Source organism: Mustela nigripes, chromosome 9, assembly GCF_022355385.1.
Source record: "Mustela nigripes isolate SB6536 chromosome 9, MUSNIG.SB6536, whole genome shotgun sequence".
In the NCBI taxonomy this organism is placed as follows: domain Eukaryota; kingdom Metazoa; phylum Chordata; class Mammalia; order Carnivora; family Mustelidae; genus Mustela; species Mustela nigripes.
In genome coordinates this window covers 32719464-32732126 of record NC_081565.1, presented here as the reverse complement: position 1 = coordinate 32732126, position 12663 = coordinate 32719464, and the positions used below count along the sequence as shown (strand labels likewise).

General features: G+C 40.3%; 1 protein-coding gene and 1 non-coding gene across 8 annotated transcripts in view; both read right to left on the bottom strand.

The window, feature by feature from the left end:
- TRMO (tRNA methyltransferase O) overlaps positions 1-11879 on the bottom strand; it is a 51109-nt gene extending 39230 nt beyond the window's left edge. For 3 of the 7 annotated variants that reach the window (XR_009406262.1, XR_009406263.1, XM_059411229.1), the window contains exons 1-3: positions 11730-11866; positions 5902-6076; positions 2479-2636 (exon numbers count right to left, since the gene is read on the bottom strand). Coding sequence is in view for 3 of the 7 variants with exons in the window: in XM_059411229.1 (XP_059267212.1) it covers positions 2479-2636; positions 5902-6076; positions 11730-11805 (409 nt within the window). In the remaining 4 variants the exon portion in view is untranslated. Of the gene's footprint in view, positions 1-2478; positions 2637-3309; positions 3438-5901; positions 6077-11729 lie in introns of those variants that run through there. The other 4 variants (XM_059411230.1, XM_059411231.1, XM_059411232.1 and 1 more) reach the window with 4 other exon arrangements.
- Positions 684-790, bottom strand: LOC132025211 (U6 spliceosomal RNA). The gene has a single exon (XR_009406476.1). It is a non-coding gene; the product is annotated as a U6 spliceosomal RNA (small nuclear RNA).
- Positions 11880-12663: the final 784 nt, after the last annotated feature.

Below are 12663 nucleotides of genomic sequence, written 5' to 3'. Positions count from 1 at the left end.
GCCTGCTACTGGTGCAGATTCTACTAACTTGATTCTTGGGAAATTGGCCAAATGAGAATCAAAAAATTGCATATGATCACATTCCATTCTGTCTCCATTTAAGAAAAACAAGACTAACAGAGGACTGATTTCTAAAACATGCTCACTACGAATGAGCCTGGAACTTTGGAATAATGACTTTGGACTTCCTAACTAACAGATATGCCCAACAATGTCTGCAGAAGGAAGAAAGCATTGTAGTATACATAAACGTTATTGGGATTTAGACTTACACAACCCCCTGGCTGGATGCTATTAGGCGTATTATCAAACATTAAAGAGCCTCAGCTTCCTCATCCATAGGAGGAGGACTGCTACCCTATCAAACCCAAACAGCCACAGAGCGATAACGCACCTCAACACGCTTTATAAACTGTAAAGCACCATGCAACCACTAGTAGTCATCATAACACTTACTTGTAAGAATGTCTATAGTGTTATTGTGTTTGCCTTTTACATTTCTAATTTGAGCTCCCCCATGAGAATTTTAAGTTCTTCTTCAATGCAGGGATTGTGTGTGTGTGTGTGTGTGTGTGTGTGTGTGTGTAAATTTTTATTTTTATCTACTGTTTTTGGTGACACACAATAGTTTAATAATGAGAACTGCAAGTGATGACATCATAACAGGATATATTAAAACCTGAAAAAATACAGAGCGCTTCATGAATTTGTGTGTCATCCTTGTGCAGGGGCCATACTAATCATCTCTGCATGGTTCCAATTTTAGCATATGTGCTGCTGAAGCGAGCACAATGCATGGATTTTTATCTAATTTGTTTACCACTATACCCTCAGCACCTAGAACAATGCCTGGCATATACACAGTGCTCAGAAAATATGTGCGGGATGCACAAATGATAATAAAATGTTCAGTAATAGGGCCCCTGGGTGGCTCAGTGGGTTAAAACCTCTGCCTTCGGCTCAGGTCATGATCCCAGGGTCCTGGGATCGAGCCCCGCATCAGGCTCTCGAGAGCTGGCTTCCCTTCCTCTCTCTCTGCCTGCCTCTCTGCCTAATTGTGATCTCTGTCTGTCAAATAAATAAATAAATAAAATCTTTAAAAAAAAAAGTTCAGTACTATTACTCAAGCTGGTTGGCTATCACAAATTGACAAAGCTCAAGTTGAACTGCCTTCAGAATTTTCTTGGAAAACCTATCCAAGGCTAGGCTGAATATAACCCAGGGGACGGAGTTCAAGTTCTGGCAAAAAACAAACAAAATAACTGATCTTACCTATTTAGCACTAAGTAGCCTGAAAAGTACTCACAGCTTTTGTCTCATAAGATCCTAAAAAAATTTTAAAAATTAAAGAAAAGAAAATACTATGTAGTCCCAGAGAGGGCAGGTCCTACTCCTTCACCCACTTTACAAACCAGGAAGCTAAAGCCTAGAATGGACTCCTGACCTCCAGTCTTCTGCCTCTCCAACAAATGTGCTTATTGTTAGTCAGAGTGATCCAAGAACGAGATGCTTTACTAACAAACAAAACAAACCAAAACTCAAAGATACAGAGAACAGATCACTGGTGGCCAGAGGGAACAGAGTAAGGAGATAAATGAAATGGGTCAAAGGGATCAGGAGATACAAACTCCCAATGATACAATAAGTCTTAGGGATGTCATGTACAGCACAGTCAGTAATATTGTATCATATATTTGAAAGTTGTTGAGAGTAGATCCTCAAAGTTCACACTTTGAAAAAATATTTTAAACTATATGGTGACAAATAATATCTAGACTTATTGCGGTGATGATTTCACAACGTATATAAATATTGAACCATACTGTACGCTTGAAACTAATACGTCAATTATACTTAAAAAAAAAAAAAACACCATGGATGCTTCCAAAAAATGTATGGCCCAGTAACTACGCTATATCTGAATACACAGTTAAAATGAACCTGGTATTCTACCCAGGTACTTCCACAATCTGACAGGTGTTTAAATGTTATTATACTGCAATTCATAGCAGACCCTCTGCCACACATCAGAGTTAACAGGTGTACTACAACCACAGCATATGTTCATCTCCTCAAAGTGCAAGGAAGAAATAATACACCACCACCCTACATGTTTACCATATCTACACATACAAGCAGTTATTCTCTGTTAATTCTGAATGTGTCCAATTATTGTTGAATAATTTTGTATTTACTATATTCTAAGTCAGAGAAAATTTGGTTACTAATTTAATTATTTTTTAATAATGTAATAGTTTCTAATATATGGGATGATATAATTAAACTCTGAGCATCCTATGAGAGCTGATTTCAAAGGGTGACATTCTTTTTTAGTCATTTCTTCTTCCATGCCTGGTAATCCCCAGGGGTTAACACCACTGGTACTCCTCCGAATAACAGCCAGTTAATACTATGTTTGTTTTATAAGACTTCTTTTAGAGAAGGAAAAAAGATAAAAGTAGAAATGAAATTTGTTACCTTCTACCTTTTCCAGTTTGGCCAGGGTCAGTCCTATCGCATTGGGACGATGTGGGCTCCTTGTGGAGAAAACTCCAGTCTTGATGCCATTCAGCCTAGGAGGCTGCACTTTTGCCTTACAGCTCAAATGACCATTTTTGTGAAAAACAAACAAAATCCTATTGAAAATAAACCAAACCACTAAGTAAGGAAAGAATACTAAATGAATTTATCATAATAATTTTATGGGGGAAAAAAACTTTAATCTTTTATCCCACAAGTTAAAGCTGAAGGAATGCTTTTTAACGGTACTAAAATGTAATCAGTGGGGAAAAAAATAATGCCATTCTCATTCCTTGAAGGAAGGCAGCGTCTTATCTCTATATCCTAACACAATTACCGGTATGTTGCAGGAACTTTTACAAATATTTGTCAAGTGCCTGAATAAGCATTATTTATGAAGTAAGAGCCTGCTATTTGCCACTAAGTCTGCTACACATTTTTATACTTATTTAACTCTCTTAACAAGCCCAGGACTTGTAATTTAACCTCCATTTTAAGAATGAGCCATTTAACATTTAAGAAATGTTAAATAACTTCACTGGGTCTTCCTAAATAAAACAGAAAAGCAGGAAACCATAAAGAGAAACAATAACAGATTCAAACTCATTAAATCATTAAATTTATGACTATAAAATGTTATCCCAGGAGAAAACGTTTGCTACATGTACAATAGATAATGGGTTAATATCTGTGGTATATAAACTGTTCCTACAAATCACAAAGGGGAACTCATTATAAGAAATTAAGCAAAGATGGGGCGCCTGGGTGGCTCAGTTGTTAGGCATCTACCTTCGGTTCAGGTTATGATCCCAGAGTCCTGGGATTGAGTCCCACATTGGGCTCCCTTCTTGGTGCAGAGCCTGCTTCTCCTTCTCCCACTCTCCCTGCTTGTGTTCCTTCTCTCGCTATGTCACTCTCTGTCAAATAAATAAATAAAATCTTTTAAAAAAAGAAAGAGGGGCGCCTGGGTGGCTCAGTGGGTTAAGCCTCTGTCTTCAGCTCAGGTCATGATCTCAGGGTCCTGGGATCGAGTCCCGAATTGGGCTCTCTGCTCAGCAGGGAGCCTGCTTCCCCCTCTCTCTCTGCCTGCCTCTCTGCCTACTTGTGATCTCTGTTGGTCAAACAAATAAATAAAATATTTAAAAAAGAAAAAAAAGAAAGAAACTAAGCAAAGAACATGAATTGACAAAAGAGTAAGAAATAACAGCAATCAAATGAAAAGATGTTGAACCTCACTAATAATTAAGAAATTTAACTGAAAAATAAAATACTGTTTTTCTCAGGTCACCTGGATGGCTCAGTCGGTTGAGCATCTGACTCTTGATTTCAGCTCAGGTCATGATCTCAAGGTGGTGAGATCAATCCCCGCTTAGGATTCTCTCCCTCTGCCCCTCTATCCATGTGTGTGCATGCTCACTCTCTCTCTCAAATAATAAACAAAATCTTTAAAAAATATCTTGTTTTGGGGGCACCTGGGTGGCTCAGTGGGTTGGGCCTCTGCCTTCGGTTCCAGTCATGATCTCAGGGTCCTGGGATCGAGCCCCACATCAGGCTCTCTGCTCAGCGGGGAACCTGCTTTCCCCTCTCTCTTTGCCTGTCTCTCTGCTTACTTGTGATCTCTCTCTCTCTCTCTCTCTCCCTCTCTGTGTCAAGTAAATAAATAAAATCTTTGAAAAAAAAAAATCTTGTTTTTCCCTGTCTGACAAAATGCAGAAAAACTGGAACATAGACAGTGTTAGCAAGAATGTAAGAAAAGGTCATTTTCATACACTGTTTTCATTTACAATACACAAATTAAGCTTTTTAGAGCAGTTTGGCAGTAGCCCTCCAAAATTATAAATATGCACACCCTCTAGCTCAATATAACCATTTCTGATACTTATTTGTGAAAATGTACATGTGCCAAGATCTGTGTCTAAGAAGGTTTGCTACAGCATTACTATAATAGTAAAATAACTATCCATTAACAAAAGAGTGGTCAAATCATGTCATATCTCTATTTTGCAATAAGAGACAGCCATTAAAGCAAAAAGAAGAAATCTGTATGCATTGTCATGATATACACTGTTAAATGAAGAAAACATAATCCAGGGCGCCTGGGTGGCTCAGTGGGTTAAGCCGCTGCCTTCGGCTCAGGTCATGATCTCAGGGTCCTGGGATCGAGTCCCGCATCAGGCTCTCTGCTCAGCAGGGAGTCCGCTTCCTCCTCTCTCTCTCTCTGCCTGCCTCTCTGCCTGCTTGTGATCTCTGTCTGTCAAATAAATAAAATCTTAAAAAAAAAAAAAGAAAACATAATCCATTGTTTAAAACAAACACCTACCCCGGTATGTATGTTTATGCTTCTATACCTATTAAAAAAGAAAAAGAAAAAGAAAAGGCCTGGTAGCATGTAACCAAGCTATTAACAATAAAAATTTCTGAAGAGTGCTGGAGCTAAGGATGAGAGAGAAGACAAATAGGAGGGATACAAAAAATCTCTTTATATAGATCTGGACCCATTTTTTTATATATCAGCAATGTTCTTAATTTAATTAATTTAACCAAGATCATACAAACTATGCCAGACACATGTTGCTTTTACTCTACCCACATCTCCAAATTAACAAAAACATAAGCTATCTCAGAATAAATACTTCATTTTAGGTCTTCCCCAGTAAAATCAGACCAAGTCATACTGGTGATGCTGGAGTGGGTAAAAATGGATAGAGACAGAATTCCAAGTGACAGTAACACTAGTATAACACAGGTGCTAATATATGTAACACTTCATTTAGAGTATCCAGATTTCTAAAGTCTCTTTTGTCTCTTAGCAAGAACAAACTTAATTGTTAATGGTCTAGAGCAGAGTCTGCAAACTTTTCCTGTAAAGGGTCATACGCTAAGTATTTGAGTTTACATGCCAACAAGTCTGTTGTAACCATTCAACTCTGCCACTGTACCACAAAAGCAGCCACACACAATTTATAAATGAACGGGAATGGCTATGTTCCCATAAACTTATTTAGAAAGATGGGGAAAAAACAAAGATGGAGGGGTAGATGGATTTGGTCCATGGCCTGTAGCTTGCTGACCCCTGGTCCAGAGGACAGAATAATGACTTACAGGCAGAATTACGAAGGTCCATAGAGTACAACTCAACAGAAGGCATTCATCACAATCAGGACCAACTGCAAATGGAACGAGTCCCCTCAGTGGATCCCAAGCTTCCGTGAGAATGCCCAAGTTATGCCTACAGTCACGTGTGTGAATATGCAACAGGAATTCCATGCAACAGCTAAGTGTGGTCTGGAGGGCAGACTCTAAGGTTGCCTTCGATGGGAGTACTTTACTCAAGAGCAGGTTCTTACCCGAAGACCCACTTCTAACCATAAAACAACTTACCACACATGAGAAAACTGTTCTAAACCCATCAAAGAATGTTCAGGATTATTAAAGATGCTCTTTCTAATTCTCAAACAAGCCCGTGAATGGCTACAAATAGACGGCTGCCTTGGAGTACCATTCTTGGCTGAGAAACAGGATTCCAAGTAGCCAATTGGCTCAGTTAAAAGATTCCCTACAGAAGAAAAGTAGGTAAGAAATCATTAGTCAAAATGTCAAATAGAGATGTAGGAAAACATGTTTTCTTTAATGCACTGATTTCATAATTTTAGCATCTACCAAGTGTTACGCAACTATTAAAAATGATTCATATGTCATGAATACATATAAATAAATATATCATCACCACACACATATTATTATATCCCTTTTGACAGCCAGAGAGAGTAAAGGTCTAAGAAAGACAGGGGGCTCGAGGCACCTGGGTGGCTCAGTGGACTAAGCCTCTGCCTTCGGCTCAGGTCATGATCTTAGGGTCCTGGGAGGGAGCCCTGCATCAGGCTCTCTGCTCAGCAGGGAACCTGCTTCCCTCTCTTTCTCTGCCTGCCTCTCTACCTACTTGTGATCTCTGTCAAATAAATAAATAAAATCATTTGAAAAAAAAAAAAGACAAGAGAAATTCTCAGAAGTTCTACTATGACCATAACTCAAATTCAATGTTACCATTACTAAGGTATGTGACTTTGGTCAGAACTAAGAGTATTTAGGGGCGCTTGGGTGGCTCAGTGGGTTGGCCTCTGCCTTCAGCTCAGGTCATGGTCTCAGGGTCCTGGGATCGAGCCCTGCATTGGGCTCTCTGCTCAGCGGGCAGCCTGCTTCTCCCTCTCTCTCTGCCTCCTCTCTGCCTACGTGTGACCTCTCTCTATGTGTCAAATAAATAAAAATAAAAGAGCATTTAAAATAGAGGGAATTGGGGCACCTGCGTGACTCAGTCAGTTAAGCGTCTCAACTCTTGCTTTCTGCTCAGGTCATGATCTCAGGATTGTGAGATCGAGCTGCAAGTTGGGCTCTCTGCCAAGCATGGAGTCTTCTCCACATTCTCTCCCTCTCCCTCCCCCCTCCCCTGTCCCTTCCTCTGCTCACGCTTGTGTGCATACTCTAAAGAATAAATGAACTTTTTGGTTTTAAACAAAACAAAAATGAAATTTTTGTTTTTTTGTTTTTAAAGGTTTTATTTGACAAAGAGAAACACAGCAAGAAAGGGATCACAAGAAAGGGGAGTTGGAAAGGGAGAAGAAGGCTTCCTGCTGAGCAGAAAGCCCAATGTGGGGCTGGATTCCAGCATCCTGGGATCACGGCCGGAGCCGAAGGCAGACCCTTAATGACTGAGCCACTCACACACCCCAAGAATAAATGAATTCTTTAAAAATATTTTTTAAATAAAATAGAGGGAATAATATGCACAAAGTTTAAGGACAAGTGCGACAGCACATGCAGAGAACAAGTTATTTTGATTGGCTGAAGTGTGAAAGATCAGGCAAAGAATAACAAAAGATAAGGAGACAGAGATTGTATACAGACATCCTCATGCTTTTCACAAGCTTCATGTAAGCCACTGTGTGTTTGTGAAAGACCTACCTCAGTACCTGTTTTTGCTAATCAAAAGAAATCCAAAGAGAATGTTTGATTTTACGAAAAAAAAAAAAAAAAGGCTAAAGTGGAAAGTGCTCAGCATTTGTTTTGCAGCAAGCTGTTATAGATGCAGGGTGCACCCCAAGCAGTGAGATCAGCCCCACCCAGGTCCTTCCCCAGGAACTACACTCAGCATCTGAGCATCAAGCCACCAGAGCTTTGAACTGTGTCTGTGAGCATCTGTGCTTTATCTTAATTTATTTTGTGCATCAACTAACAATATGTGTCCTGAAGTAACAGAAAAGTCTAAGAGAGGTAATTTTTGGGGTCTGGGAACATTCAACAATTTTTCCACATAAATTAATGGTAATTGCTTCTTCGCATTACGCCATTTCAGGTTACGAAAAATTTCATAGAAATGACCTACTTTCAGATAGTGGGGGAAACATGTTCCAAATAAGCATACATTCAACTAAAAAGAACAGAACTGGGTGGTTCAGTCAGTTAAGCATTTGCCTTCAGTTCAGGTCAGGATCCCTGGGATCAAGCCCCGCTTTGGGCCCCCTGCTTAACGGGAAGCTTGCTTCTTTTCCCTCTGCCTGCTGCTCCCCCTGCTTATACTCTCTGTCAAGTAAATAAATAAAAATCTTAAAAAAAAAAAAAAAGGAACAGAATATATGAAACAAAGTAGTTTAAGCAATAAAGGGAGTGCATGGGATCATAATCATACTACTAAAATATCTACAGACAGAAAAGATTTTAGGTTAGGCTTGGTCTAGTAGCTCTCTGCCCCTAGAATGTAAGCTCCATGTGGGCAGCAGTATTTCTACCTTGTTCACTGCTACATTCTCGGCCTAGTACATTGCATGTAAGGGGGTAGGTACTCAAAAAATTCATGTTACTTGGAAAAAAAAAGGATTGTTTAAGTCTAAACTGGTTAAAATGGAAAGTGAGGGGCACCTGGGTGGCTCAGTTGGTTTGGCCTCTGCCTTCAGCTCAGGTCATGATCTCAGGGTCCTGGCATCGAGACCCACATTGGGCTCTCTGCTCAGCGGGAAGCCTGCTTTCCCCTCTCTCTCTGTCTGCCTCTCTGCCTACTTATGATCTGTCAAATAAATAAATAAAATCTTAAAAAAAAAAAAAGTGGGCGCCTAGGTGGCTCAGTTGTTTAAGTGACTGCCTTCGGCTCAGGTCATGATCCTGGAGTCCAGGGATCAAGTCCCACAGTGATCGAGTACCATATTGGGCTCCGTGCTCAGCAGGGAGTCTGCTTCTCCCTCTGACCCTCTCCCCTCTCATGCTCTCTTTCTCAAGTAAATAAATAAAATCTTTAAAAAAAAAAAAAAGGAAAGTGAAAAATTGAAAGAATATCTCATTTAAGAACATTTGTTTATACATTTACCTATTTAAATATGTACCTGTATATGCTTAGAAAGCTATCTGGAAGGATATTTCACCAAAATGTTAACATTTTGGTAAAATGGACATGGTAATATAGTAAAAATGGATAGTGAGATTTCTGGACTATTTTTATACTTTGTAATTTGTATAATATTCAAAATTTTTTAAATCATCAGAAATCCTCTTTTTTCTTCCTAAGTAGTAACTCCTTTCAAAAGACAAAAACTTGGCAAGGCAGCACCAATATAGGTTTAAAGTCCAAGGTATCCACAACTAGCATTTTTAATTTACAAGTAACTTTCTTTTCCACATTTCATGAAATTTACTAACTTCTTTTAAGAGATGACATACAGACACTCTAGACCATCATTTTATTTTCAGCTTCCATTAATTAAATCTATCTACCAGCACAAGTGGTAAGATTATAGGCCTGGTGTTGTCCCTCACAGTACCTTTCATTACTTTTCACTTATAAAAACTGTTTTATTGGCTACATATAAAGTATTACATGTAATAAATGTATAACAGAGCATAATACTCTGAAATCCTGTGTACCCACCCACCCATTACAAGAACAAGAGCTTTACCAACAAAATGTTATCTTTTTATGTTGCTTCTCTCCTATGGCAACCCATCCTTTCTCCCTGAGATAAACAGGTGGCTGAATGGGATCTTTATCACTCACTACCTTTAATATAATTTTATCACATGCATATGCCTAGATAATATTTATTTTGTTTTGAATTCCATAAAAACTGGGATTAAACTGCACGTTATCTTCTCAGAATTGCTTTTTCTTTCTCAGTATTACAATTCTAAGACCCTTCCATATTGTGTATGTTTTTGATGACTTTAAAATATTTTCCCAAATATGTTTACAGGCATTCTTCTGTTTATCCTCATCCATGTTTCTGTGGAATAAAGATGGTAAACAACTTAGAGATGAAGAAACTAAGGCCAAACAATTCTCTGGTCTTCATTAAAATGCCATAAAGAAAAATGGCCCAAAAAAGACCCCTCACCTAATAAGACGGGATCCCTGTGTCTTGTTTTCATTTGTTTAGCAAACTTCATAATATTCTACAACTGCCAGACATTGAGCTAAGCTTGGGTTAAAGAAACAAGAATTCTTATCACAGCAGAATTAACAGTTGGTTGGGAAGAACCTCACAATATGTTTCAACATCATGGGAAAAATATGGAAAGTACCTAGTGCCATGCAAAGTGCTCAGCAAAACTTGGTTTTCTAAGCTCTTACTTAGGCATTCCTCTTGTTTTAACAATACTGCAATTGTACTAACTGTGTAATAATACGAGAAAAACCAGAGTTTTTGTACACAAAGTTTATCTGTATGTTTTAGTGCTCACAGAAAGTTCAGGTCCTAATGACCCTCCTGCCCAGACCCTAAAATTACCCTTGCTATAATTCACAGGTCCCTCCCCTTCTTAAAATACACTACACCAGTACTCCAGACCCTGAGTTCCTTAATTATATGCTATCTCTAACTAAAATTTTCACTTTTCTGTTAACAGACATTGTATTTCTTAACCTGGTATTCAAGGTTCTCTACAATCTGAATCCAACCAACCTCCTTGCTCCATCCACTATTTCAAATTTATAGTTCCCCAGTCTGGTGTTATGTAGACCTCTAAGCCCTGCTCCTTCCTGCCTATGAAAATATTAGGCCTGTAATCTGGCACTGTGCAACAATTTTTTTTTAATGAGCTCACCCTTCTACAAGTAACAGTGCTTTTAGTAAATTCAATCTAAGTTAAACTTTTATAACATGCACAAACATTTCAGTCTTAAGAATCTTCTTCACAATGAAAACTGGCAGTAACCTAGAAGTCCAACAGTAAGAAATTGATTAGAACACATCTCTAAAGCAAAGTACTATGCAATCCCTTAAAACTATTAATGGCCACCCATTTATATGAAATTTATGTTTTAGAAAGACGTTATAAGACAGTGGGGTCACATAATTCATTTTCTAGTTGTTTCTTAATTCATAATTCTTAATTCATAATTCATTTTCTAGTTGTTTCTGCATGCGCAGAAACAAGTATGTAAGGTAGGCACCAGGATATTAACAGCGGTTTTCTCTGGGTGATGGCAGACTTTTTCTTCCATTTGCGTCTTCTAATTTCTTTTTTTTTTTTTTTAAAGATTTTATTTATTTACTTGACAGAGAGAGATCACAAGTAGGCAGAGAGGCAGACAGAGAGAGAGGAGGAAGCAGGACCCCTGCCGAACAGAGAGCCCGATGCGGGACTCGATCCCAGGACCCTGAGATCATGACCCGAGCCGAAGGCAGTGGCTTAACCCACTGAGCCACCCAGGGACCCGCGTCTTCTAATTTCTAATGTTAATATTCGGCTCTATGTAATGAGGTGAAAATAAACTCATGCCCAACTTTCCAGCCCCAGTTAAAAAAGATTTCCTGTCTCTCCTCTCCGCCCCAGAACTTTTCCACATCTCACTTCCTACAGCACAGGATGCCTCTCTCGGGGGTATTTATTAATTCCTAACCCGCGTAACACCAGCGTTCACATCCTGTCTCTCCTACGTGAGCAAAAACTCTGTGAGAAAGGCTGTTACACTGCACGTGTCTGTTCCAGCTACGGTGCCAAGCCCAACCCAACCACAGCTACCAGGAACGGAACAGATGACCTCATGCCGCTCGCCTCAGTAAAATCACGTGGTCGCTAGTGCACGTGATCCGTGGCTTCCCAAGAACTGCAACGACCCACTTGGGTTCAGGTTGTCGCATTTTACATCCCGTTCCGAAGTCGGGTCAGGGGCCTGCGCCCGGGCCTCTTTTTGGGTGCGGAACCGCTGATCTCTCAGAAGTTACCTGTTTCCAGAGCCGGCTTCACGCACCCACACCCGGTCGCTGTGGGCTGAGGCCCCGGCTCTTCCAACACACGCATGGCGATTGCTCACTGAGGTATCGACTCGCCGCGACAGGCCTTCCGCTTCCGGTCTCCGAGCGGGGTGCCTGCGCAGTAGCCGTCCTGGCGGGGTGGCGCGAGCCCAGCTCCTGGCGCGTGCGCGGGTAGTGGGACGCGCGCTAGGCGGGCGCTGCCTGTGGCAATGGTGGGGTTTCGTTTTCTATTTCCTGGCTTCGGTTTCTCTGCCGGACCTGATTCTGATCCTTCGCGCTGACCCGCTGCGATTCCCTGCCAGTCAGCGACTCCGAATTCCCGCGCTTGTGAAGGGGGACACTGCGATATAGATTTACGCACTCAGATGTCTCTCTCATTGATATAAACAATCTACGTGACCAATGAATGACACTGGTTTTTAAAGACAAAGGATGTGTTTATGCAGTTAACCACTTAGCATAACGATGGGATGTTAGGAAATTAGAATTTTTTTTTTTTTAAAAGAAGATCCTTGTAGCTTATGGGTGCCCACAAGGCATTTATTTAAAAAAAATATATTTTATTTATTTACTTGACACACAGAGAGTGAGATCACAAGTAGGCAGAAAGGCAGGAAGAGGGCAGCCCCGCTGAGCAGAGAGCACGACTGAAGGGCTCAATCCCGGGACCCTGGGATCATGACCTGAGCCAAAGGCAGGGGCTTAACCCACTGAGCCACGCAGGCGCCCTGGGAAATTAGAAATTCTTGAGTGGTGGGAATAAACATGATTTTACTTCTGTTTACGCCCAACTTTTCCGCAATAAAAACGATGTTTTTGTCAGCAAGGAGCCCTAACTAAACCTTACTTCACGTCTAATGGATGGGGAGCGTCACACTGGAGTAGGAGTTAAGGAGTCCGGACT